Source organism: Sparus aurata, chromosome 11, assembly GCF_900880675.1.
Source record: "Sparus aurata chromosome 11, fSpaAur1.1, whole genome shotgun sequence".
Classification (NCBI taxonomy): Eukaryota; Metazoa; Chordata; class Actinopteri; order Spariformes; family Sparidae; genus Sparus; species Sparus aurata.
In genome coordinates, this window is record NC_044197.1 from 33,320,182 (window position 1) to 33,345,769 (window position 25,588).

Genomic DNA, 25,588 nt, shown 5'->3' on the forward strand with positions numbered 1-25,588 from the left:
AAGCTTACCTGATCATGCACATACGGGTGAAAATCTGATAAACAGGGACAGCAAACAATTCAAAATGCCACGCCACTCACACATCCACCACCACCAACCACTCACGCTCACTCACGTTTACCGGAAACGAAACGAGGAAAGGAGAGGAGAGGAGAGGAGAGGAGGAATGAAACTTAAACCTAAGGGTACAGCCCACCTCCTACTACACACATGCATATAAACTAAAAAATGATCTTGTAATTGGTAGTCCAATCAATCAACTCATGGCTCTCACCCCCTCACTTAATTAGCCACTCTCAGAGGTGTAAACATCAGGCCAATCATACACACACACACACACACACACACACACACACACCATTTCCCAAATCCCAGGTTTTGAGCTGTAATTAGAGCTTTGTGGGGGTCTCTACACTAACCGACATTAGAGGCTGGGATAAATACATAAATAATAGAGAGAAAGAGAGAACTAAACATCTTAGCAGCCTCTGCCTAACCCTGCTCCTCTTCTGAACTGCCCATGGTCTTCCGCAGGATACGGCTATACGGCTGTGGCATCCCTCAATTACTGCTCGTGCACAAACACCAGTATGAGCAGATTTATGTCCACCATAAGCGCTTCATTCTGATAGTGTGTTCTCAACCCCCTCCCGACCCCTTCACCTAAGAGCTGCATGTCTCTTCACCCCCATGCTGAAAACAAACAAAAAAAAGAGGAAAAAAAAAGGTCCGGTCTTGTTATGTGGTGGGGGTTCGTGAGCCTTAGTGTTCACATATGGTTGTGCCATCCCACATAAAGCATCTATTTATTTGTTCCTCCCCTGGGGTACAGTCCCACTAAGGATGCTTGATTTCGCTGCTTCGAAAGACACTGCAGGGGTATGTGTGTGTGTGTGTGTGTGTGTGTGTGTGTGCGTGCGTGCGTGCGTGTGTGTATGGCGTTAAATCGATGTCAAAACTATGGGAGGCCGTTTAGGGTGAAAACATTGAAATATGTGCACATACACACTGAAATACATGCACATACACACTGAAAATGTTCACACACACAATGACAATGTCCACGTACCCATTGAAAATGTGCACACACACATTGACAATGTGCACGTACCCACTGAAAACGTGCACACACACATTGACAATGTGCACACATTGAAATACTTGCACATACATTGACATGATGTGCACACACGCACTGAAAATGTCCACACCCTACCACCTTCTCACACAGCAGGATATAGGCTACTTGTGTGTGTGTGTGTGTGTGTGTGTGTGTGTGTGTGTGTGTGTGTGTGTGTGTGTGTGCGTGTAAAATGTCAGTGTGCCCGGAAGTTGTTTCAATGTAACCGGAAGGCACCGCCATCTTGGACAGCTACTTCTCTCTCCATAGGTTTAGGGATGTCGAACTAAATATTATTATTATTATTATTATTATTATTCCTAAATCCGTGAGCATGTGATTAATTGTGCATAATATGGTTGCCTAGATCCACAATCTGTCACTACAAGGCTCCAACGAACTTGATGGTTCCGGGTCGTCCGCGGTCAAAACCCACTACTTCCTGTCCTAATTTTCAAAATAAAATCAGGGCGAATGATTATTAAGATTTATGAGCGGGTGATGTGCCTTGTAGTGACAGATTGTGGATCTAGGCAACCATATGCACAATTAATCACGTGCTCACAGATTTTGGAATAATAATAATAATAATAATAATAATAATAATGATAATAATAATAATATTTAGTTCAACATCCCTAAACCCAGTGGTTCTCAACCTTTTTGAGTCGCGACCCCCAGTTTAACATGCACTGCTGTCCGCAACCCCCCCCCCCCCCCACACACACACACACACTGGTGTGAACGCATGATGGACAAAGTGCTGTCCGCGGTGCTGAAACAACGCTCGATCAATACACCGTAGGTTACGTAGCATTTACAAATCAGACAAGCACTTAAAGAAACACTTCAGCTATTAGTTTCTTTATCTTTATCATCTTATTTTGAAACACTTTTGGATTTTTTGAAAAACATAAAGCAGCATCAAGAGGCTAACTTTTCAAATGAGTAACATGTTACATCCCATCATACTGCTGGTAGTTGAGCCAGTTAAAATGTAAACAAATAACGCAAACTTTGTTTTTCTTTTTCATGCCATAAAACGATAACCAGCACGTGCTAATTAGGAAGCCTTAACAAAACACACTGGGGAGAAAAATAGCCCATGTTTCATTTTAAACATCTATGTTGCTGAGAGCTTAAACATGAAAAAGAACGTCATAACATTTTGTCATAACAACAACTTAAGACTCAAACTGCTCATTCGGCCCCTTTCCTTGTCAAAACAGAGTTATTTTGTAAACAAAAACTCCTAACTCTATAAATGTCTTCTTCTTTTTTTTTTCAAGCAGACTCCTGAGGTGAGAGGCAATAAATCCCTTCATAGTTTAAATGGTTATGTCGTAACTCTCCATAAAGTCATCAAGCTCAGGGAACATTTCAACACTTCCCCCTTTCACTCTCACAGCCCAGAATTCCAACACTACTAGAACGGCCGTAAGCGGTCAATTTGACTGCTAGATTTAAACTCTATAACAGTGATGTGCACAAGGGGGGGTCGCAGTCGCCCCCCCTCGTGGCCCAATTGTTGAAAAACGCGCGCTGAAGTGCCCTCCTGAGAGCCAAAACGCGCGCTGAAGTGCCCTCCTGAGAGCCAAAATGCACGCTAAAGTGCCCTCCTGAGAGCCAAAAAAGCGTGCCAAAGTGCCCTCTTGGTTGGCAAAACACACTAAACTGCCCCCTTGGCTGGTTAAAACATGATAAACTGCCCTCTTGGGAGCCAAAACACGCGCTAAAGTGCCCTCTTGGGAGCCAAAACGCGTGCTAAAGTGCCCTCTTGGGAGCCAAAACGCACGCTAAAGTGCCCTTCTTTTCGCCCCTGCCCTTCAAAAAGTCTGCGCACGCCACTGCTCTATAATCTGTCATGTAAATACCCAATTGAGTGATGAATGCATTCATTGTGTCATGATATTTTTTTTAAAAAACTAAATAACACCAAAATGTACATTTTAACGAGTTTAATTAGACGTTTATCAAAATTCATATCATTGCACATTTTAATAGAGAAAACATAGAATAAGAAAATTAACAATTAAAAGTAACTTATTTGTTTATGAAACATTTTATTTTAACACTTAATAATACAAAATAAAAGTATATAATAAATATAATTTATATAATAAAACAATAATATTAATCGAAAAATCTGGAAATGAGCTGATCTTACAAAAAAAGAGCCGTTGTGATCACTGGCCACAGTCTCCGCAGATTTCCTCCGCTCTCCGCACAGTTACACACGGGCTTGTGGCATTTCAAGTGTCCGACGTTTGGTTCTGTTTGCAGCTCTTTGGACCGGCACTGCCTCCGTGTCTGCTGCTGCTGCGGTGGTTTCTTCCGCTGCTGCCCACCTTGTGCCGGCTGCCGCGGCCTCTTTCCCCTCCATGTATTCTGCCCTCACCTCCTCTGCAGCTGCTGCAGGACTTTTCTCCGGGCTCTCCTACTGCTGGTGCTCCTTCATTAAGATTCGGTCATTGATCCCTCCCAGGTCCAGGATGTTATAGCAGACACTGGCCGTCTTCCGTACCGCCTGTGACGGAGTACACCCTCGGCATCTGGACCGGGACGTCCTTGCCGTACTTGGTGTTGTTGTAGTACATTACATACTCTGGTTTTGCCTTTGCCCCACTAATAATAATTTATTTAATTAATTAATAATTTTTGGCCCATTTGACCTACTTTCCGCCAAATGTTGGCTATTTGATCTCTCCGCTTTTCGTTAGTGTTATATTTTCTCTTGATATTTTCCTCGATTCCTAATATACACATTTAGCCACGAATTGAGCCAGCCATTGCTGTCAAATGGTGAATAATCTACTCTGTTGGGTTCATATATCTGTTAATCTGATTCTGATGGAGTGCCTTCCGGTAACATTGAAACAACTTCTGGGCGCACTGACATTTTACACGCACACTCAGATACCCACCCACCCACACACACACACACACAAGTAGCCTATATCCCGCTGTGTGAGAAGGTGGTAGGGTGTGGAAATTTTCAGTGCGTGTGTGCACATCATGTCAATGTATGTGCAAGTATTTCAATGTGTGCACATTGTCAATGTGTGTGTGCACGTTTTCAATGGGTACGTGCACATTGTCAATGTGTGTGTGCACATTTTCAATGGGTACGTGCACATTGTCATTGTGTGTGTGAACATTTTCAGTGTGTATGTGCATGTATTTCAGTGTGTATGTGCACATATTTTAATGTTTTTACCCTAAACGGCCTCCCATAATACGCAGCAACGCACGCACGCATGCACGCACGCATGATTATTTTGTTATGCGTGCGTGCGTGCGTGTGTGCATGCGTGCGTTGTTACGTGCAGATTGTATTTCACGCGTAACAAAAAGCTGCGTACGTATGAAGCAGCGTGTGCACGTCTGTCTGTCACCGTTTGACAAATGTTGTTAGGGGTTCACACACACGTGCGGTCGCTGATTCTGATGCTACGCAACCGGAAGTTGATCTGCAGCGCGCACACCAGTCCGCGTACATGAACGCCTCACGTAGTTGGCCTTTTCATTTTAATCAACCAGGGGAGGCAGCAGTGAGCCATACTTTGCCTGCCGGAAATTCAAAAGAAGAAGAAGAAGAAGACGGAGAATGAGAAAGGTGACTGGGAAATGGTTAATATTTACGTATAAATACATAGGTCATTTGTGTTGTGTAAGTTTAAAAGTAGAGTCTGGAGTATTGCTTGTTACAGTTTGTAAACAAAACATTGAAACTGGGCCCCTCCTCTCGGGCTCAACTGTGTAACGTTAGCCTCCTGCCCCTGACAGCAGCAGTTACCAGGACCACAAAGGTAAGGAAATACAGTCCGAGAGAAGCGCTGGTGCCTCCGTCACCAACACCGGGAGCCTCCGGTGTTATGTTGCCGTTGTGGTCAGCTGGGAAGACGGTGTTAGCGGCGGATGCTAACCGCTACGAGTACGCATCGAGTTAACTCACCACCACAACAGTCTACAGTCTAGGCTTTAGTTGTCAGTGACGGGAATCGGCCCGCGGCTCCAGCGCTTCACTCAGGCTATATTTCTTTTTCTCTGCGTCCTGACTGCTGCTGCTGAGAGAGAGAGAGACGTGCTAGCACCATGGATGTATTGTTATGATAGATCCATGCCTAGCACTCAGCAGCATCAGAGACACCTAGTGGGGCTAACGGGAGGGCTACACACAGCCACCACCACACAGGACTAGAAGCCAGGTGATGATTAAGACGGGTTTCATTTTTAAAAGTCTAGCGTTTATTTTGGGCAAAAAACTCAAGACTCAACCTTTTAACAGGGTTCATAAAACTCATTCTGTGCCTTAGACAAGATAATAAGGTATTAAGCACCAGAACTGCGCCCCCTGCTGTCGAAAAGAGCCTCCGCAGAGTGGGTTGATGCAGCAGGTGGAAAATTTATATTGTTAGTGCTGCTAATCAGTTAGCTCGTTAATGCTTATTAGTTGCTAATAGTAAGAACTCTCCTACATGTGCTTGTATTATTGTTGTACATTGGCTGTGTGAATTAAGCTGGGACCTGGCAGACCCAAACGTATTGTGGGGGTCTGCTGGGAACGTCTGGCGGAACCCTCTGCCAGGGAGATCTTTAACTCCCACCTCCGGGAGAGCTTTGACCAGATCCCGAGGGAGGCTGGGGACATTGAGTCCGAATGGACCATGTTCTCCACTTCCATTGTTGACGTGGCTGTCCGGAGCTGTGGCCGTAAGGTCTCCGGTGCCTGTCGCGGCGGCAATATCCGAACCCGGTGGTGGACCCCGGAAGTAAGGGTTGCTGTCAAGCTGAAGAAGGAGTCCTACCGAGCCTGGCTGGCCCAGGGGACTCCTGAGGCAGCTGACAGGTACCGGCAGGCCAAGCGTGCGGCAGCACGTGCAGTCGCGGAAGCAAAAACTCTGGTCTGGGAAGAGTTCGGGGAGGCCATGGAGGAGGACTACCGGTCGATCTCGAAGAAATTCTGGCAAACCATCCGGCGCCTCAGGAGGGGGAAGCAGACCTCCACCAACACTGTTTACAGTGGAGGTGGGGAGCTGTTGACTTCAACTGGGGACATCGTCGGGTGGTGGAAGGAATACTTTGAGGATCTCCTCAACCCCTCAGTCTTTTCCTTTCAGTTCAAAAATAAATCTCTTACCCGGTAAAATAACTGTATTTAAAACATTTGGACATCCATTACTTAATTCACCAAAGATAATTGTTTGAGGGCACATTGACAACACAAGGGAGTTTAAGGTTAACCATTTTTCCAAGTCCATCCAAAACATAGCCACATATGGACAAAACCAGAAAAGATGCAACATATCTTCAATTTCAGTTTTACAGAAACAACAGTTTTGATCCTCTTGTAACCCCTAAATGCAAAGCATTTTTCTTGTGGGCAAGATTTTATATAGAATTTTAATTTGGAAATATTGTGATTTAGTATCTATAGTAGAATTATAAGTTAGATTATACACCTGTCGCCATGGCAAAGGAATATCAAATATCCCCTCCCAATAAGATTGAAATTTATCTGGCTCCTTATTCAAATTATATGCCCTCAAGAAAAACTTGTACATAAAGGGGTTTATCTTTTTCCCTTTAAGCCACAGGTAATTTTTTATAAGAGGTTTACATACCAGCAATTTTCTTTTTGCCTTTTTAACTTTTTTCCTCCAAACTAAGGGAATTGCAGCTACTAACTGATAATATCTAAATTCTGAACACAATTTACCAAATAATTCACAAAATGTTTTATATGAATAAATATTACCATTCAAATCCATTACATCATTTACAAAGATAATGCCTTTTTCAACAAAATACTCCCACAAAATAGGTAATCTGTTAATCAATATATTAGAATAAAACCATATCATTTGTTGCAAAATGGCGTCCACAGACTCAGGTGGGAAGTATTGGAAATGTAGCCATGCCTGTATCATATCTTTAAAAAAAGGTGATAGGTTTACAAAAATATTTTGCAGACACTGGAAGTGGGTATTTGAAATCTGTGCAAACATAAATAAATTATACGTAAATATTGGGTGTATATTGGACAAGAAGCAAGAGGAACTCCAGTTTGGATTACAATATATTTTCTGTACCCAAGACGCTTTTAAGGACAGATTCAGTGCCTTAAGATTGATTAATTTAACACCTCCTTCATCCAAAGAATTATATAAATATTTCCTCTTAATCTTTTCTGGTTTATTATTCCATATAAAATTAAAGACTAATTCATCATACTTCTTGTAAAAAACCTTGTTAGGGGATGGAAGAGACATTAACAAATAAGTAAACTGAGAGGTACACAGTGAATTAACAAGGGTGACTTTACCAAATAAAGATAATGTTGTTGATTTCCATGGACATCATTTTTTGAAGTTTATTCTCAAAGTTAATTTTTACCAGTTCATCAATCCTTTTTGGAATGTGAATACCAAGTATATCTATAGGTCCATCTGACCACACCAATGTTGAATTACATGGAAGTTTAAATGTAGTTCCATGTAGTGAGCCTAATCGCAAAATAATACATTTATCATAATTTGGCCTCAAACCAGACAATTCTGCAAACTGATCTAGATCTTTAAGTAATGCATTCAAATGATTTTTCTTGGGTGTTAAAAAGAAAATTGTATCATCGGCGTATAACGAAATCTTTGATTCTAACCCATAATTACTCAAACCTTTAATATTGATAATATTCCTAATTTTAATCGTTAATGTTTCTATTACTAACAGGAACAAATATGGAGATAGTGGACAACCCTGTCTAACTCCTCTAGAAAATAAGAAACTTTGTGATAAATGGCCACTGTTTATAATTCTACTTAATGAATTATTATATAGTACTCTAACCCAACTTATCAAGGAAATACCAAAATTGAAAAATTCCAAACATTTATAAATGTACTCCCATTTCACTGTATCGAAAGCTTTTTCAAAATCGGCCACAAAAATTAAACCAGGTTTATCTCCTTTTTCAAAAAGTTCAGTAATTTCCAAGAGATGTCTTATACTATCCCCAATAAATCTACCCTCAATAAATCCATTTTGACCTTTATCAATAATTCCATGCATAACCTTTTTAATTCTAGCGGCGGTACATTTAGACAATATTCTGTTATCACAACACAATAGAGTTAAGGGTCTCCAATTTTTTAATTTAACTGGATCTTTGTATTGATCATCAGTCCCTCTTGCTGAGTTCCAGATAATCTACCAACATCAAAAGAATATTTGAAAGATGCTAGAATGGGATCTTTTATATGATCGAAAAATATTTGATAAAATTCAATCGTTATCCCATCTAGTCCAGGTGATTTACCTGATTTAAAGGAATTTATTGCTTGACGAAGCTCATCCTCATAGATCAAACCTTCAAAATCTTGTTTCTGTAAATCTGACAATTTTTTAGGATAAGAGTCGGGGAGAAAGGATTGGTAGAGGTCTGGAGATGGACAACTCTGTTCTACTAGAGTGTAAATATTTTGAAAAAAGGATTTTTCTTCCTCTAAGATTTTTATTGGCGATGATAACAGAGACCCATCTTCAGTCTCCAGTCGAGTAATATTTTTCCTTGTTTGATTTCTACGAACCAGTTTTTAAAAAAAAATCTGTACATTTCTCACCCCTCTCCATCCACGTAGCTCTGGAATTAATTATAATGCCACTAGCTTTTTTTTGGTAGAGTCTCTCTGGCTCCCTCTGTTTATTTTCCAAAGTCACATATGTATCTGAAAAGGTTTCACCGTCCTCATCAATTTCTTCATTTAACTTTTTAATCTCTTGAATCAATTCATTTTCATAACGTGTGTTCAACCTATGTTTCCAAGAAGAATATTTTATACAGTATCCCCTGAACGAACACTTAAAGGAATCCCATACAATATGAGGGTTAGCACTAGCAGTATTAAACTTAAAAAAATCTGAAATAAATGTTTTTGTATTTTCAACAAACAAATCATCCTGTAGTAAAGACAAATTAAACTTCCAGAAACCTGGACCTCTATGAAAATCATCATTCATCACTTGGAGGGTTATAAGTGAATGGTCTGAACGCATATGTTCACTAATATCAGTCATAGATGTCTTTTAACATAGTGTGAAGGATATAAGAAAATAGTCAATCCAACTGGCCTGTTTTTTTCTATGCCATGTATATCTAATTTTTGGGGGATTTTTTAGTCGCCATATATCAGTTAAATCAAGGGAGGACATCAGAGTCTGGTCATCATGGTGTCCAACACTGTATTAATCTCCTGTAATAATAATATTAGACCCACAATCTTTTAAATTCTGAATGGTATCTTGAATACATTCAAAAAAAGTAGCATCATCCCTATTTGGTGCATATAAATTAACTAAGCATAATCGTAAAGATTTAATTGTGCAATCTACAATAATCCATCTTCCTTCTGTATCTTGTAGAGTTGTATGGATTACATAATCAAGATTCTTTTCAATAAGGATTGATCCCCCCATTTGATTGCTAGATCCATGACTAAAAAAAAATATGTCCTCCCCATTCTCTCATCCATTTCATTTCATCCTTTAACACAGAATGTGTTTCTTGTAAACACATAATATCAAATGTACATTTATCTTTAAGCCATTTGAAAACCGCATTTCTTTTTATATTGTTAGCTAACCCGTTACAATTATAACTCCCTATAACCAACCTATTTATGTCCCTAGACACACTTTAATAATATTAAACCATCACATATAAAACAAATACACACAGGCCTACTAATAAATCTCAAATAATCCAAACAAAAAAACATTAAAGACATAGAAAAGACATCAACACACAGCATAAAATAAAATAAAAATTGGGTGGTCAGCAGAGGCAAAGCCACCTTGTGTGGAGGCCATCATTAATGTTACAAAATATCTTACTCACTTATATGGCAAGCAAATCAAATCCCTCTTTTCCTCTTTCTATAATTCATCCTCACATTATTATCTTCTTTATCTATGAGTAGCCTAAACTTTTCAGTCTCCTGTCATATAAGACCACCATATTGAAATGGGCATGGGTAATACAGTAATTCAGATATCCGAAGATTGTCTGTCTCTCTCTCTTTTTTTTTTTTTTTTTCCTTTCTTCTCAGCCACGGTGTGATTTCTTTATCCTTGAACAGTCTACCGTTTATATAAAGTTTATCTACAATGAGTCTTACCGCATCTTTCTTCTCCCGATGCTCTTTTAATTTGGGGATCAACTTTCTTCTTCGTGCCACAATTTCTGGAGGGAATTGGTCGTTCACACCATAGGGCTTACCCGCCAGGTGTTTGCTGAAACTTTTAACAAAGGCCTTATCCTTGAATCGTTTAAACTTCGCCATCAATAAACGGGGCTTTCCTTGGTTTTCTCTGTTGCGTTGGAGCCTATGTACACGATCAAACTGGATTTTTTCCACCATCTCCACATCCATCTGTAATTCGTTGATGAAGAACTGTTTAAGCGTTTTTTCCACTTCTTCACCTGAAGCTTCTGGGATCCCGGAGAAAATCAAATTATCCCTCATGGATCTAGTCGTCAGCTCCAGCATTTTTTCCTTTAATTGGTCACTTTCCGTTTTCATCTGATTCACCGTTGTTTCCACTTTGGTGAATGTGGTTTCCAGCACATCAGTTTTCCTCTTATATTCATCCAGTGTTGCGCATATGAAATCCAAGGTCTGCTTCAGCTCTTGGACATCTTGCCGCAGCTCATCCAGTATATCCAGCTTTCGCAGTCTTATCTCAATAGAGGCCAACAGCTGATGATTTACCTGGGCTGAGGGTGGACTATCCGGTGAGTTTGATTCCGACCAAGATCCAGGTTTTGGTCGTTTAGAAGCGGGCTCCTTCCCTTTGTCCTGATATTCCTCAATCACCGGGCAGGTGTCAGAGATAACGCAGGTTTCAGTCTCGCCGACCATCTCCGTCCCCTTTTCAGCCATTGTGAGTAATTTACCTTAGTTTTAACAAAAGGTTTAGATCATATGTTCCGCTTGAGGTTTTAAGTCAAAACCATATAGAGGTTTTGATTTTGAGCATAGTAGTTACGTTAATTACTTGCCAAACACAGAGCCTCCACAGCGTCCGCGTGTTGCAACTCACGCATGCGCATTGTCATTGTAACCATCAACCATTCCTAATCAGCAATTGAGAAACTAAAAGGAACTAAAACTAAAAGGACTAAAAGGAACTAATTCTAACCCAGCGGCCATAAGTGATTCAGTCCAGTTTACCATATAGTCCTTAGAATAAATCTCCACAACACATTCGTAACATGTCTTACAACGAGAGAAGGCCACCAGATAACACAGTCACCAGTTAAACCCACTGGGGGATCATGACATTGTGGGAAGACTAGCTATCAGAATGCACATCAATTCTGAATCAGGTAAGCAGTATCTATGTGATCTTTGAACCCAAATCATGATTGTGAACTTTTAACATTATAGTTTAACAACAGATCCACTCAGACACATGTCACTGGTGAAAAGCACCTGTAGAACTGAGTTTTGAGAGCTTAAAAAAATAGTGTTGCCTGTAACGTTGTGTCTGGTTTTCACCATTTTATATACCTACACTTGTCCTTTTTCATGTCAGGTGTATTGTTGATACAGGGCTAAACCAGGGTTTGACAAGAGTTGCCAGTGTCTGATTCTACACCGTAACACAGCAGAGTGGGCGGGGCCTGCAGACCGACCCAGTTACACCTGCAGCGAGCAGACAGAGGAAGAGGAGTGTGAGATCCACGGGGAAAGAAGCAGGAGAAAGAGAACGACAGCTGTCGCCAGCAGACGGGCATTGACTGTCGGACTAATTGAAATGTGAGTTTATGCTCTGCCCTAGGGATGTAATGAGATCAAAATCTACAGTATTTGCCATCATTTCATACCATACATGTTCACAATAATATTGAGACACTTTTGTTATCACGATATCGTGGTATTACCAATACGTTACATCCCTACTCTGCCTCCATTGTGTGAGTAGTGACCCCTGTTCGTGGAAAGTTATTGTGAATGTGTGTAAAAGTACAGTGACTGAAGTCCCCCCCCCCCCCCTCCCCACATGACAGCGTAAGAGGCCGGCGCCCAAGGACGGTGTGACAGCAGTGGTGCCAATGATGAGAGTGATGTTGGCCCGAGGTGACAGTGAACAGTTGACACTCTGCCCCATCGTGTGAGCAACGATCTTAGGACGTAAATGAAGTGGTGTGCATGTATTGGGTTTAAAAGTGCAGTGACTGCCATCTCGTTTCCCCCACAGCTCCCGAGTCTGCGCCCGGCAGAGGACAGTGTGCAAGTGGAAGACCAGCGGTGGTCGTGGAGAATCGGTGTTACCAAGTCACCACAATAACGGACCCCTTCCCCCCAGACCCCATTCTATAATTTCTGTGAACAAATATTGTATTAAATGCCCTTTACGGTCTCCAAGCACTTTATTGGTTATCGAAACACACGTCATATACGTCAGCGTAAATCAGCCATTCTCAACCTTGGGGTCCCGACCCCAATTGGGGTCGCGAGATGATTTCTGGGGGTCGCCAAATCATTTTGGAAAAATATATATTTATTTATTTATTATTAATTAATTAATTTATTTATTTTTTATCAAAATTAATGTAGCGTCCGACCGGACGTTAGAAGGATGACGAGCGGTTGGGCTCAAACAGGCATTTTATTACTCAAAACCAGTTACTGTCGGCCTTAACTACACCAAAACAACAATGAACCTGTCCACTTATCTCGTGTCTGCCCTTCTCATTCACACATGCAGACAGGGCTCTCTCTCTCCCCCGCCCCTCACCTCATCACCACATAAGGCCATACGCGTTCACAGACAGTCTGAAATCGCAGAACTTAAAACATTAGGCTCCTTAAACATCATAACAGTAGCCGAAGGGTCGTCACATTAATATTAAATCACATAATTTCAAACAGAGAGTTGTTTTAGTTGTTTTCTGCTTTATTGTTTGTCCAAAATTCATTGTATCAACGCGGAGTTTCTATGATTCTGATCTGTGCGTGTGAGATTCTGGTCAGTGAAGCACAGGGGGGGAAAAAAAAAACAAAGAAAAAGAGAAAAAAATCAGGCACGATGTTGTTTTAGCCACAGCTGCAGCAAGTTTGCTAGCAGGAAAAATGGATCGATGGCTTAAAAGGAAAAGTGTTCCAGCACATGACAGTCAGCAGCAGCAGCAGGGGTCCCAAGATCAGCCAGCAGAACCACCACCTGAGAAACGTATGGCACTGGGGCCGACACCGGCTGCTGATAAAGGTTCGAGGCTCCGTAAATATCAGCCCGACTTTTTAAAATATGGCTTTTCCTGCACAACAAAAAACAGCATTGACTACCCACAGTGTGTCATTTGCTCTGAGGTGTTGGCACAAGAGAGCTTGAAGCCAGTCAAACTTAAAAGACATTTAGAGACCAAACACAGCAGCTTAATTGATAAGCCAATTGATTTTTTTCAGCGCAGGGAGCAAGAACTAAAAAGGCAAAAAACAGTGGTGAGTGAATATGTTACAGTCCCTGCTAAGGCCCTGGCAGCTTCATATGAGGTCGCATATCTGGTGGCTCAATCGAAAAAGCCTCACACGATCGCGGAGAGTCTCATCTGTCCCGCAGCTGTAGCAATGACAAGAGCAATGCATGGAGAGAAAATATCTAACACTCTTTTAACAATTCCCCTGTCAAATGACACCGTGGGGCGCCGTATTCAGGACATAGCAAATGACATTAAAGATCAACTCATTGACAGAGTGAGGAAGAGTGGAAGATTTTCCCTGCAAATTGATGAGTGCACAGATGTGTCAGGAGATGCGCAGCTGCTGGCCTTCGTGAGGTACAGCTATGAAGGGAAAATGCACGAGGATATGTTGTTTTGCTCATCAATGGAGGGAACATGCACTGGACGGGACATTTTCAACAAGCTCAGCAGTAACATACAAAAAGAGGGACTGCGATGGGAGAGCTGTGTATCTGTGTGCACAGATGGAGCTGGAGCTATGCAGGGGGCAAGAAAAGGTTTGAGGGCCTGCGTGTTGGAGGTAGCCCCCCATGTGAAATTTCTGCACTGTATGATCTACAGGGAGGCACTTGCTGGCAGGTGTCTGGAGCCAGAGCTTCGTGATGTTCTCCAAACATCAGTTAAGATTGTTAATTTCATTAAATCACGGCCACTGCAAAGCAGACTCTTTGCCACACTCTGTCATGAAATGGGATCAGACCACGAAGCACTTCTCTTTCACACAGAGGTCAGGTGGCTTTCTCATGGCAAAGTTTTAACAAGGCTCTTTGAACTGCGTGAGGAGGTCCGCATATTTTTATCAGACTGTAGTTCTCCCCTTGCTGACTATCTGACTGACCCAAAGTGGGTCGCGAGCCTCGCATATTTAGCCAGCATTCTTGACAAACTAAACAGCTTAAACTTGTCCCTTCAAGGTCCAAACACAAATGTCCTAACTCTCTCTGATAAGGTCACAGGATTTAAGAGAAAGCTGGAGCGGTGGGCTGTGTGAGTGGAAGGGGGAAGTGTTGAAATGTTCCCTGAGCTTGATGACTTTATGGAGAGTTACGACATAACCATTCAAACTATGAAACAAATTATTGCCTCTCACCTCAGGAGCCTGCTTGAAAGTTTCAATAAGTACTTCCCAGATGATGACACGCCGGAAAAGTACGACTGGATATGCCAGCCTTTCACCGCCTCCACCGCGCATCACCTGTCATCAGAGCTGCAGGACGCCCTGCTCGATCTCTCCTCTGACCGCACATTACAGACTGCTTTCTCGGCATGCACACTGGAGGAGTTCTGGTTGTCAGTAGCAACAGAGTACGCAGCACTGTCAAAAGCTGCAACCGATGTACTGTTTCCATTTGCATCCACATATCTGTGTGAAAAGACCTTTTCTGCGCTGACATACATGAAAAACAAATACAGATCACGACTCCTCAGAGTTGAGAGTGATCTTCGCGTGGCCGTGTCTAACATAAAGCCAAGAATGCAGCTGCTGTGTTCAAACAAGCAGGCCCAGCCATCACATTAAATAGTGGCTGCAGCTAGTTGGCTTTGTGAAGAAAAAAAAGAAGAAGACGTTTATAGAGTTAGGAGTTTTTGTTAACAAAATATCTCTGCTTTGACAAGGAAAGGGGCAGAATGAGCAGATTGACAGTCTTAAGTTGTTGTTATGACAAAATGTTATGATGTTCTTTTTCATGTTTAAGTTCTCAGCAACATAGATGTTTAAAATAAAACATAGGCTGTTTTTCTCCATAGTGTGTTTTGTTAGTTACAGCTTCCTAATTAGCACGCGCTGGTTATCGTTTTATTTCATTACAAAGAAAAATAAAGTTTGCGTTATTTGTTTACATTTTAACTGGCTCAACTACCAGCAATATGATGGGATGTAGCGACCATTGTCGGTCTGTTACTCACGTGAAAACTTAGCCTCTTGATGCTGTTTGATGTTTTTCAAAAAATCCAAAAGTGTTTCAAAATAAGATGATAAAGAAAGTTATAGCTGAAGTGTGATCATAAGTACTGTCTGATTTGTAAATGCGACGGGCGTTGTTTCAGCACTGCGGACGGGGAGGGGGGTTCGCGGACAGCAGTGCATTAAATTGGGGGTCGCGACCCAAAAAGGTTGAGAACCACTGGCGTAGATGAGAGCCAATTAAGGCAAAGTCCTGACGTCATGAAGGTGGGTCTAGGATCGCGCAGTACCTGGAGAGCAACTGCGCCACTGCTCAGCAGCGGCCTCGCTCCCGCGATAACTTAAGGTCATGTGACATTGGATGCGGAGCAGAAACCACTCCCATCCAGGTCATCATGGACACATTTTAACCAGCATGCATCACGATCTATGCAGCGCTGTGCTGCGCAGTGCAGCGCTGCGTGATCCTGAACTCGCCTATTGTCACCTGTGTCTCCACCCTGTCAGGATCAACACGCCTCCTCCTGAGGTGATGAAGGCCCACCCTCAAACTCCAGCCCTCTCTCCTTTCCCACCAGAGACCAGATAAAGGAACTGCAGACATATCATTACATGTGATGGCCACACAGCCATGAAACAGTGGTAACCCTCTGCACCCACACTATTTGTTAATTTATCTAAGTTAGCCGTATTTTGTTGTGTTCAATCCTTTATTATTTTCATTGGAGAAATTTTGTTACTTTATACTTTGGGTAAATAAAAACCCCTTTCTTTGAGGTTACTACCTGTTGTCCTCATTGCCAACTGACTTAGTCCTCCACACATGATGGCAGTGGTGGGATCAGCCAGTTGAGGACACAAGGGTTTCTTTTTCCACTTTTGTCTTTGTCTTGTGAAGACATGCACCGTGGAGGAAGAGTGACAAGAGGTGGTCGGACAGATCTCAGAAGGACACACACAGAGTTGGAAGTCCAGGTTGAGAGTGAGGAAGAGATGGCACTGGGGGTGAAGAGAGTAGAGAGCCAACACTGCCACACCCCAACATATATTTCTTTCAAACATTATTTATTTATTACTGTTCACAATGGTTTATGGAAAACAACATAAGTTCTTGCATTTTAGAATTAACATTATGCTACATATGTTTTGATACTACTGATCAAGGTTACTGCTCGATTTTGGCAAATTCAGTTCATTTTGAGGCCATACAGGCCCTCCAGAGTTCAGAAGTCCCTCCTTAACCTTTCACACAATTTCCAATGTTAAGTTATAGAAATGTTGCAGCAGTAAAGTAATACATTTACTTAACCTTACATAGAACAGCAGTCCTGCCTATAAGCACAGATTGTTTGAAACTGCCCTGTACTGACATCTGCTATTAGAGTTGTGTGATGGAAAATTCTGATATTTAACCCATACTATGTTTTGCATGTGTTGTGTAATCATGTTTGAAACAGAACTTACTTCTCCTCACATTGTGATATTTTTTGCTCGGTTTTGAGCCAGGGAGCTCCCACAACAAAGTGTCCTGGGAACTCCCATGGACTGGTATGTCTTGGTGGGGATGGTTGGCAAAACCTTCTGGGATGCCATGTATTTTGAATAGTGACGCAGTTGACTTTTGCGAACCATAAGGATAGCAGATCGGAGAACATACTCACTCAATGACTGGCTGTGTGACTCCATTCATGAATGTTTTATTAAAACTCAAGAAAGAAAGCGTATGAAGACTTTACTTTGAATTATTAACAGAAGGATAGAAATCCTTTTACCACCACAAGAGACCCATAAGATAATTCTACTATAGTCAGGAGATGTCTCAATTTCAATTTAGTTTGTTTTATGGAGGACAGTGTACAGTATTCAACATTCCCTTCTGAAGAGTAAGGGATGTGGCTGTACCCAATATCAACCGGGGCTGATTTACATTGGCAGTCCCCCTGCCAGATGTAATTTGGATCTCAGTGATGTCATCTATTTTTACGCTCCATGGTTGACATTGACTTGTGTATAGGATTGGAATTTACCATTAAATTAGATGAGGCATCAAATGACATTTACAATGCACAGTATGGTATGTCCTGCACGGTAGTGCAAATAAACATTGTATTGTCATGACGATTAGAACAATAAACACTGGAATTTCGATTAATATTATTAAGTGATGTGGTTATGGTGTGTATGGCTGCTTATGTATACAAGTACTGATAGTGGTGCTGCAATATGATAATTAAGGAAGCAGGATTCCCACACTTTGCTTGAAATCATTTACCAGGACTTTTCATGGACATTCTCAGATGCTACAGTCGGACAGACATGTTATTATTGGAGAAGTGTTCTTTTTGACAGTTGTCCCTTATTTTGTACATGATTGTTTCTGCGTTTACTCCCCACTCTCATTCTCTCACCCCCAGAAGTCTGATTTAAAGATGCGCAGTCTATGGTTCTCACTCATCTAAGAAATAATTTCTTATATGCTTAGAAATTATGACAAATTTATCATACAGAAACGCAAAACATGTTGTTTTGGTTTTTTAAACTATGTCCACTACAGCTAAGTGCTGCTCCTGTCACACTTATGCTCGCTGTCCAATACGGGGAACACTCATCAACTAAAGTTTTCTCACGAGGCACTTCTTTGGAAAAGGAATACTTGGTGGGTTCTGTAAAAGTCAAATATGTGATAAGCTTATATTATATACGTAGAATGCTCAGATAATTCTGAATGCTCTCTAAATACAGGAGCAGCTGTACAGTCATTTGTAAAACAATTGATAGCAATCATAGCAATTGTAACAACAGTACTTTGTTGTTGGGCAGACATATGTGACATGAGTACCAGTAAAAACACTAATTGAACAGTAAGGATGGCTGTGATGATTCTATAATTATTATGGTAATGTTCCGTTCCGTTCCGTTTTCTTTTTCCGCTTATCCGTGAGGGTCGCGGGATGTTGCCGCTTTTCCCCCCTAAGGGGTTGCGGGGCTTACTGGGGCCAAATCCAGTTTCATTCTAGGGGCGTAGGCCAGGGTTCACCCTGAATGAGTCGCCAGCTCATCGCAGGACCCTTACTGATGGCAGTGGCTGCCTTCACACAAGGTGCCAACTGCACATCAGGAGCAACTTTGGGGTTCAGTATCTTGCTCAAGGATACCTCGACATGTAGCTCAGTCCCGCCCTGGGGAGCCAGGATTCGAACCAGTGATCTTCTGATCACCAGTCAACCAGCTCTACCCACTGAGCTACAGCCGCCCCATTTATGGTAATGTTATTATTATAATCATCAATACCCCCCCCCCCCCCCCCCCCCCCCCCCCCCGGCATGGCACTGAGCTGTCCCTTGGTTTAGTAAAACCTGCCAAGAGAGGGTTAATGCTGTGGGAGGAGAAAGTCAGAGCTACCTCAGGACATAATGAAAGAGAGACAATGAATGAAATCCCGCGAAATGATGTGCGGTCAATATGACCGCTTATGGCTGAAATAGGTAAAACAAATCATATTTTCTTTTCCTTTTCTGTAATTTATATAAAAAATATTCTCAATTAAAATACAGACACTTTTAGAAAAATGGTTAGAAGTCTGTAATGTTTGCATTTTGTTATTTACATCACAGATTGATAACTTAATTGTGATAATGTTCAAAGTTATTATTATTATTATTATTATTTCACATAAACACACACACTAAGTATAACGGTACTGTGCTAGGTATTCTTTTCGTTAGTTCTTTATTGCTTTAGCAATATTGTTGTGGCATTCATGGCAATAAAGCGATTTTGAAATTTATTGAATTAATAAACCTTTAGATTCTTGATTCTTGCCTGTAGACTGATTAGTGTTGTGTGTACAAATGAGCAATACATCCAGATTTCCTGAGATTTGTATTGTCAATGGGAATGTAAATTTAAATATCAGGCAATGTTTTCTTCATGGAAATTATTTTTCGGGCAAACAATTACAATAGACAGTGTGACAGTGGAGCGGAGGGTCAGCAGCTGGATTTTGCACGCACGGTCAATTTAGTAGGTGTTTGAGGTTTATTATGTTTGCGGACATTTTTACATTCAATGTAATAATGTAACAGCCTTTGCGCCTTTGCGTGCGCACAGTTTGCGTGTGTAGGCCCGTGGTCATGATAATCCCTTCTATGGCTATAAGAGATGGATACACAATCAATTTCATGTAGTTTTTATTGAATCAAAAATACATAGGTAGCCTTATCTAATAAAATAGTCCCACTGTAAAAGAATAACCAAAAAGGCTGCAGGGCGACTGGGTTGTGGGTCAGCATGTCGTCTTCTCCTCTGCTTTAAAAAAAAAAAAAACTGAGCAGCACTTTTCAATCCACTCATACCTATTTAACCTTCCACAAAGACAAGTTATGTTAAAACGAACGAGCAGAGGGGTCATTCCCCGGCAGATCGCACCCTTGGGCCACAGTTTATTTCAGAGTTGTGCAAGTGCGGCTGGAATCGGGGATTCCAGCACCACGGATCGCGCGTGTAAAAAGATTTGACAAACGTTTAAATGTGTTTGCTGCAAGCGAAAATATACATAATAAATGAAGATAGTGACATAGGCCTATTAGCAATAAAAAAAAACAATGAGTTGTGTGGGTGCGGTCGGTGAGCGGACGGCAGTGTTTGATGTTGGAAGTAATGTAAACTTCAATCAATCAATCAATTTCGGAAATGCGGTGTTTTGAGGGGAGGGTCGGAACAGCGGTGTTTCGGAGTGGGGCTGTTTCGCAATGGAAGGGTGTGTCGGAATGGAAGGCTGTCCCCTCACTCTAGGGTTAAAATGAATCATGTCATGCAAAAGCCTATATGTCTGTATCTTGCATTGGATCGATTGCACCATCTACTGGATGAAAATGGAACACAGAACAACTACGCGACACGTTCATGTACGCGGACTGGTGCGCACGGTGCAGATCAACTTCCGGCTGCGAAGCATCAGAATCTGCGACCGCACGTACGTGTGAACGCCTAACAACATTTGTCAAACAGTGACAGACAGACGTGCACATGCTGCTTCATACGTACGCAGCTTCTTGTGACGTGTGACAGAGTTTGCGCACGTCATTTCCGCGTACGCGCCTGACAAAAATGTTCAATCATCTTCATGCGAGCGTTAACACGTGCTTTCGCAAAAAGACGCATGAATGTTACGTGTAGTCACTACGCGTTGTGTGATTACCGGCGTGCAGCTGTCATCGTGCGTGAACGTGCGCTTGAACGGGGGGCCATTATAAGTCAATGAGGAAACTACATTACACTCCAGGCGCGGCTTGCTGCACAGGCGTCAGAGCAGGCGCGAGTGACACGTTCAGTTGATACATGCGCGCGCTTTTTGAAACGTTTTTAACGCCATAGTGTGTGTGCCTGTGAGCGTGTGTGTGTGGGTGTGTGTGTGTGTTAGTGTGTGATCAATATACCAAGAGTTACCTGGCTTTGTGTATTATAGGATGGGATTTTAGTGTCTCTTTGCATTGTTCAACATAAGAAAGACAAACATACTGTTTAGGTTGAAGAATTAGATTTCTTAACACACAATTTTATCACTTCCCTTTCGCTAACAACCGACTATTGGGAAGGATCCAGCTTAGGGATGTGGTTATCTGAGTGTAGGAACACAAGCCGTTGTCTCTGCATCTTAAAGTGGTCTCATTTCGGCCATGATTACCTTTAACCCAAATCAACTCCTTTTTCCAGCATTTGGGACTGAAAGCCCCAATATCCTGGCCTGGCAAATTCCTCTCCTCTCCACAGAGTGAGAGAATGTTGTTTATCTTGCTATTAACGGATCACCAGAGATCTTCTTTGTAATTTACAACAACCAAAGCACATCTGGTCTGTTTGCCTTCCTCCAGAGAAGATGAACCACTTTTCCTTAGGTCAAACAAGGTCAAGCCCGATGGAGTTTTCTTTGGTCACACCAAAAGGAAGAAGGACTGGTTTCTAACATAGATGTGGTGATTTAAGATGTTTTACTAATCTACGTGTCTCTTCCTCTGGAACATTCTCCAGTGGGGGAAGGCTTAATGGGAAACCTAATCTGTGGGTTCTTCTCCTCACATGTCCAACTGTTATTTACGACCGTTGTTGTTCCTGGGTCTGACATACCAATCCCCCTTTCAGTCTTCTGTTCTCACCCAAAAGTCCTAAATAACAAATAAACTACATCTCAATTTCTTAAATTTAAAGGATCCCGAAATAGAGTAAGAAGGTCATTCAACAGATCTTTCTTATGTTATTGTGAAGCCCAAATGAAGTTTATTACTCAATAAGTTTGGGGTCACCAGAAACCCCCTCCCCTTTGTCGACGGAGGAGAGATTTGAAGATCATCATTCCTTGTGTAATACTTGTATTATTTACCAGTTAAATGTCTGATATGTTTTGTTAAAGATAGAACTACAAGGAATATGTATGAGTCCTTGGTTCTACTGTGTATTGTATACTTTATTGTCATATGTTGTATACTTAAGTGCTTCATGTCTTAATCAGGTTATAATTCTCTTGAATGACAAATGATCATTATCATGTTGCATCTTTTCACAAAGGCAAAAATTCGACTTTTAAGATGGTGAAGTTTTGGGAAGGTTAAAACACGATTTCAAAACATTAAATACAATAGTATAGTTAGATTAACTTTTGGGAGCCTCAACTCAGATCACAGGAGGTGTGACACTGTCAGCCAGCCCCTGCTGCAGGTCATAAAAACAGACACTCTCCCTTTCTTTTTCTCTTCTCCTCTTCTTCTCAGGGCACGCTTCTCTCCCTGTCCTCTTCTCCCCCTGCTTCTTCTCCTTCTTCTTTCTTCTCTTCTTTGTTTTCATTTTTATTTTATTTTTATTTTTAAAGTAATCTTTACTTTTATTTTTGCAACAAGCTCTAAGACAAGCGAATTGAATAACTACTTTAAGTATTTTACTTTTATTCAAGTTTTTAATAGAACAAATTCTTTTCTTTTTGATTTTATACTGTTAAAGTATCACCGCCTGATCCAGAAGAAGTTGAATTAGTTTCAGAATCAGAACTTGAGTACCACTATTTGAAACCACCAACAAAAGTCTTTTTCAAGACTGTGATCATCTGATGAAGAACGTTGCAAGCCTTGCAAAGAGTCTCCAACAAAAAGAGACTTTGTGTGCTCCCAGCCGAGACCGACTCTGCCCCCAGCGCTCCCGAGGCGGAAAACCCGCTGGGCCTTCAGACCAAGAGTTCCTCAACAGAGTACCGGCCTTCCCTCTGGCTACTGGACCGACGCGCCGTGCCGTGGTCCAACCCAGAACTCTCAAGAACACCAAACTTCAGTGCCTCCTGACTCCCAGACAAAACCGGCTGAACGTCTTCATGCAGCTGGATCCACACACGTGAGAATGAGTGGTGTCTAAAGTTCTGACTTCTGTCAAAGTTCTGACTTCTGTCTAAGTTCTAACTTCTATCTTATGAACTTAAGAGAATTAAGATTAGGGTCTCGTTAGTATTAAAAGATTACTCCCGTAATATTTAATATATATAACCCGACCCTTTAACTTTACCATCTACCGACGGTCACACGACTTTATTACTTTCCTAATTACAGTCTTTACATTTTCTGTTATCTGTTGTTCGTCTAAAATTGTCATGTCTTTTATTTTACCCAAATTATTTAGTCAATAAACATATAATCGTTTGTCTTTGTCTGGAACTTAATTTTAATGTGAAGAATCGATGGATACGTGCAAAGAATTCACTACTTCAGAATATTGAGACTGAATATTGATTGATATTAAATAAATTGATTTTGAATGGACTCTAACTGTCCAAGCCAACTTGTACAGTTAAGTGTTTGGAATAATGTCCTCCGGATTATTCCAATAACTAAACACGGAGGTGGTGCCCCCTTTAACGAGTGTAATATTAATTGCCAGTGATTGATAATCATATATATATCAAAGTAGTGAGCAGTGTCTCCTACATTATATATTTATGGTGCTGCCCATGTCAGGACCACATACTTTCCTACATGAGCATGTATATAGAGCTAGCAGTGAAGATTAGCTCTGTCTCTCTCTCCCGGTCTACTGCTTTCTTGGCATGCAAATGCTAGTCGATGCATATTACTTTTTTCTTTAAGTTTTCTTTTTATCTCCACTATTTTTTTGTCGGTTTCTATATTTAAGTTCTTTTGGAAAAGACCATTTTTGATTGCAGTACTGATGGATTCTCTGAATGGTGAGTTATTATTATCTCATTATTTTATTCATGATGGAAATGTTATATTGGCCCCAATAATCTTAGTATGATGTAGTAAATATTGTTTTGCATCCTGTTTTAAAGGTTTTGTTTATTAGTTTATGAGAAAACTCAGGTACTAACATCCATGTTTGATGGTTAATGCTTCTTTTTATTGTGTGTATTAATGTGTAATGTGTATGTCTGCAGACCTATCTGCTGGAGGTGGGGAATCACCTCTACAAAATATTGTTCGTCTCCATCTGCTTGCAGGTCAGTCAAACGGTGCCTATTTATTATTTTTATAATTTATTTTATTTTAAATTTGTTTTAAATGAATTTCATTATCTTCTTTTGTATAGCTTTCCAGGGAGAAACTAAATCTTTAGATTAAGTTATGAGAGCAGAGTTGAGAAAACTTGCTGAACAGTTAGCTTATTGAAGACAGAGAGCTATTGAGGAAGACAAAAGAGACCTTGAAGGTAAAACACTATTTTGTTTTAAATTCTAACTAACTGTTTTTTGATAATGTGTACAGATTTCCAGCCCCATCGAAAAAAATTCAGAGGGCCGGTTAGTGTGAAAGCTGTTGGAACAAAGACATTATCGCGCTGAAAACACAGTGGGAAAAAGGCCATCCAGACTGCCAGTGACACAGCGTATGTAACAAATATTTCTAGTAGACTGGATTAATAGGCATTTTATCAATATGATTATTATTATTATTATTATTATTATCATTAATATTGTATTATTTATTTATTCATTTATTTAATTTTTTTTTGTTCTGTTTTTTCTAACTTTATCACACCATCACAGGGCGCGAGCAGTGTGTCGCAGACCCTAGACATTCCTCAAGAGACACAAATCCATCCCCCAAGAGAAGAGGACGAAGCAGAGAGGGCTCTTGAGGCCCAGCATAGAGAAGCGGACGAGGCAGCGCAGACGCTAGTGCTGCTAAACGCAACATCGAGTGGTGAGGTTCTGGCACCCGCTGGGTAACAGATGTTGGTGAATATGTTGGATTCGACAATAATATTTTCAGCGTGATTCCTATGTTTAACACCCCTTTCGAAAACCCTTCTTATAACCCTGATGTACTAAATACACCCATCATTCATGTTAGTCAGGTTACCTCAACAGAGCATTTTGCTCCCCAAAAGGGTTCTGAACTGCCCGATTTAACTAGGCATTATGGACACAGTCTGGACATAAGCAGGCTAACCCCTTTAGAACCATTTCACCCCGAGAAACTGGCATTAGCTAATCTGCACATCTCCGTGACCGATAGTGTTGACCAGCTGACTGCCATAGTAAGTACTGAATTTCAGGAATTAAAACGGAGCAACCAAACTTTGAAAAAATCTGCATGTGAAGAAAAAAACCTGTTAAAAAAGCAAAACAAAAACTTGATTGAGATAGTCCCCCAGTGTTGACGGGTCTTGTTCTGTAAATCAGATAGGGGGCGGTGTCAAAGATAAAGGGTTAGAACAGAATGCAGAGGTTGAACATGAGGAGGCGTCTGTTTCCTCAAATGTGGAAGATGTGAGACCCCAGATACAAATCCATGATATACCCAATTTTAATACGGTCGAGTTGCGTCAGCGTCTTGATTTTAGAGACATTAGTCTCGATAATCCTGAGTTAGTCCCCCTGAGAATTAGAGAGAGGCTGTCAGGCGTGATTGATCAAGCATTAGATGGGACGCATCCCGGGAGTATTTTTAAATGTGGTATTAAGAGGTCCATCCCTGGCCAACGAAGTGCAGGATATTTTGAACTCTGACAATCAATACAATGCAGATTTGTTTCTGGA

At 41.2% G+C, this 25,588-nt stretch overlaps 1 protein-coding gene across 1 annotated transcript; it reads left to right on the top strand.

The window, feature by feature from the left end:
- Positions 1-13,663: 13,663 nt before the first annotated feature.
- Positions 13,664-24,775, top strand: LOC115591600 (zinc finger BED domain-containing protein 5-like). Its single transcript, XM_030433736.1, has 4 exons — positions 13,664-14,633; positions 14,742-14,982; positions 23,984-24,046; positions 24,593-24,775. The coding sequence occupies exons 1-4, from the start codon at positions 13,753-13,755 to the stop codon at positions 24,773-24,775; spliced, it is 1,368 nt and encodes a 455-aa protein (XP_030289596.1). The 5' UTR covers positions 13,664-13,752.
- The last annotated feature ends 813 nt before the right edge of the window (positions 24,776-25,588 follow it).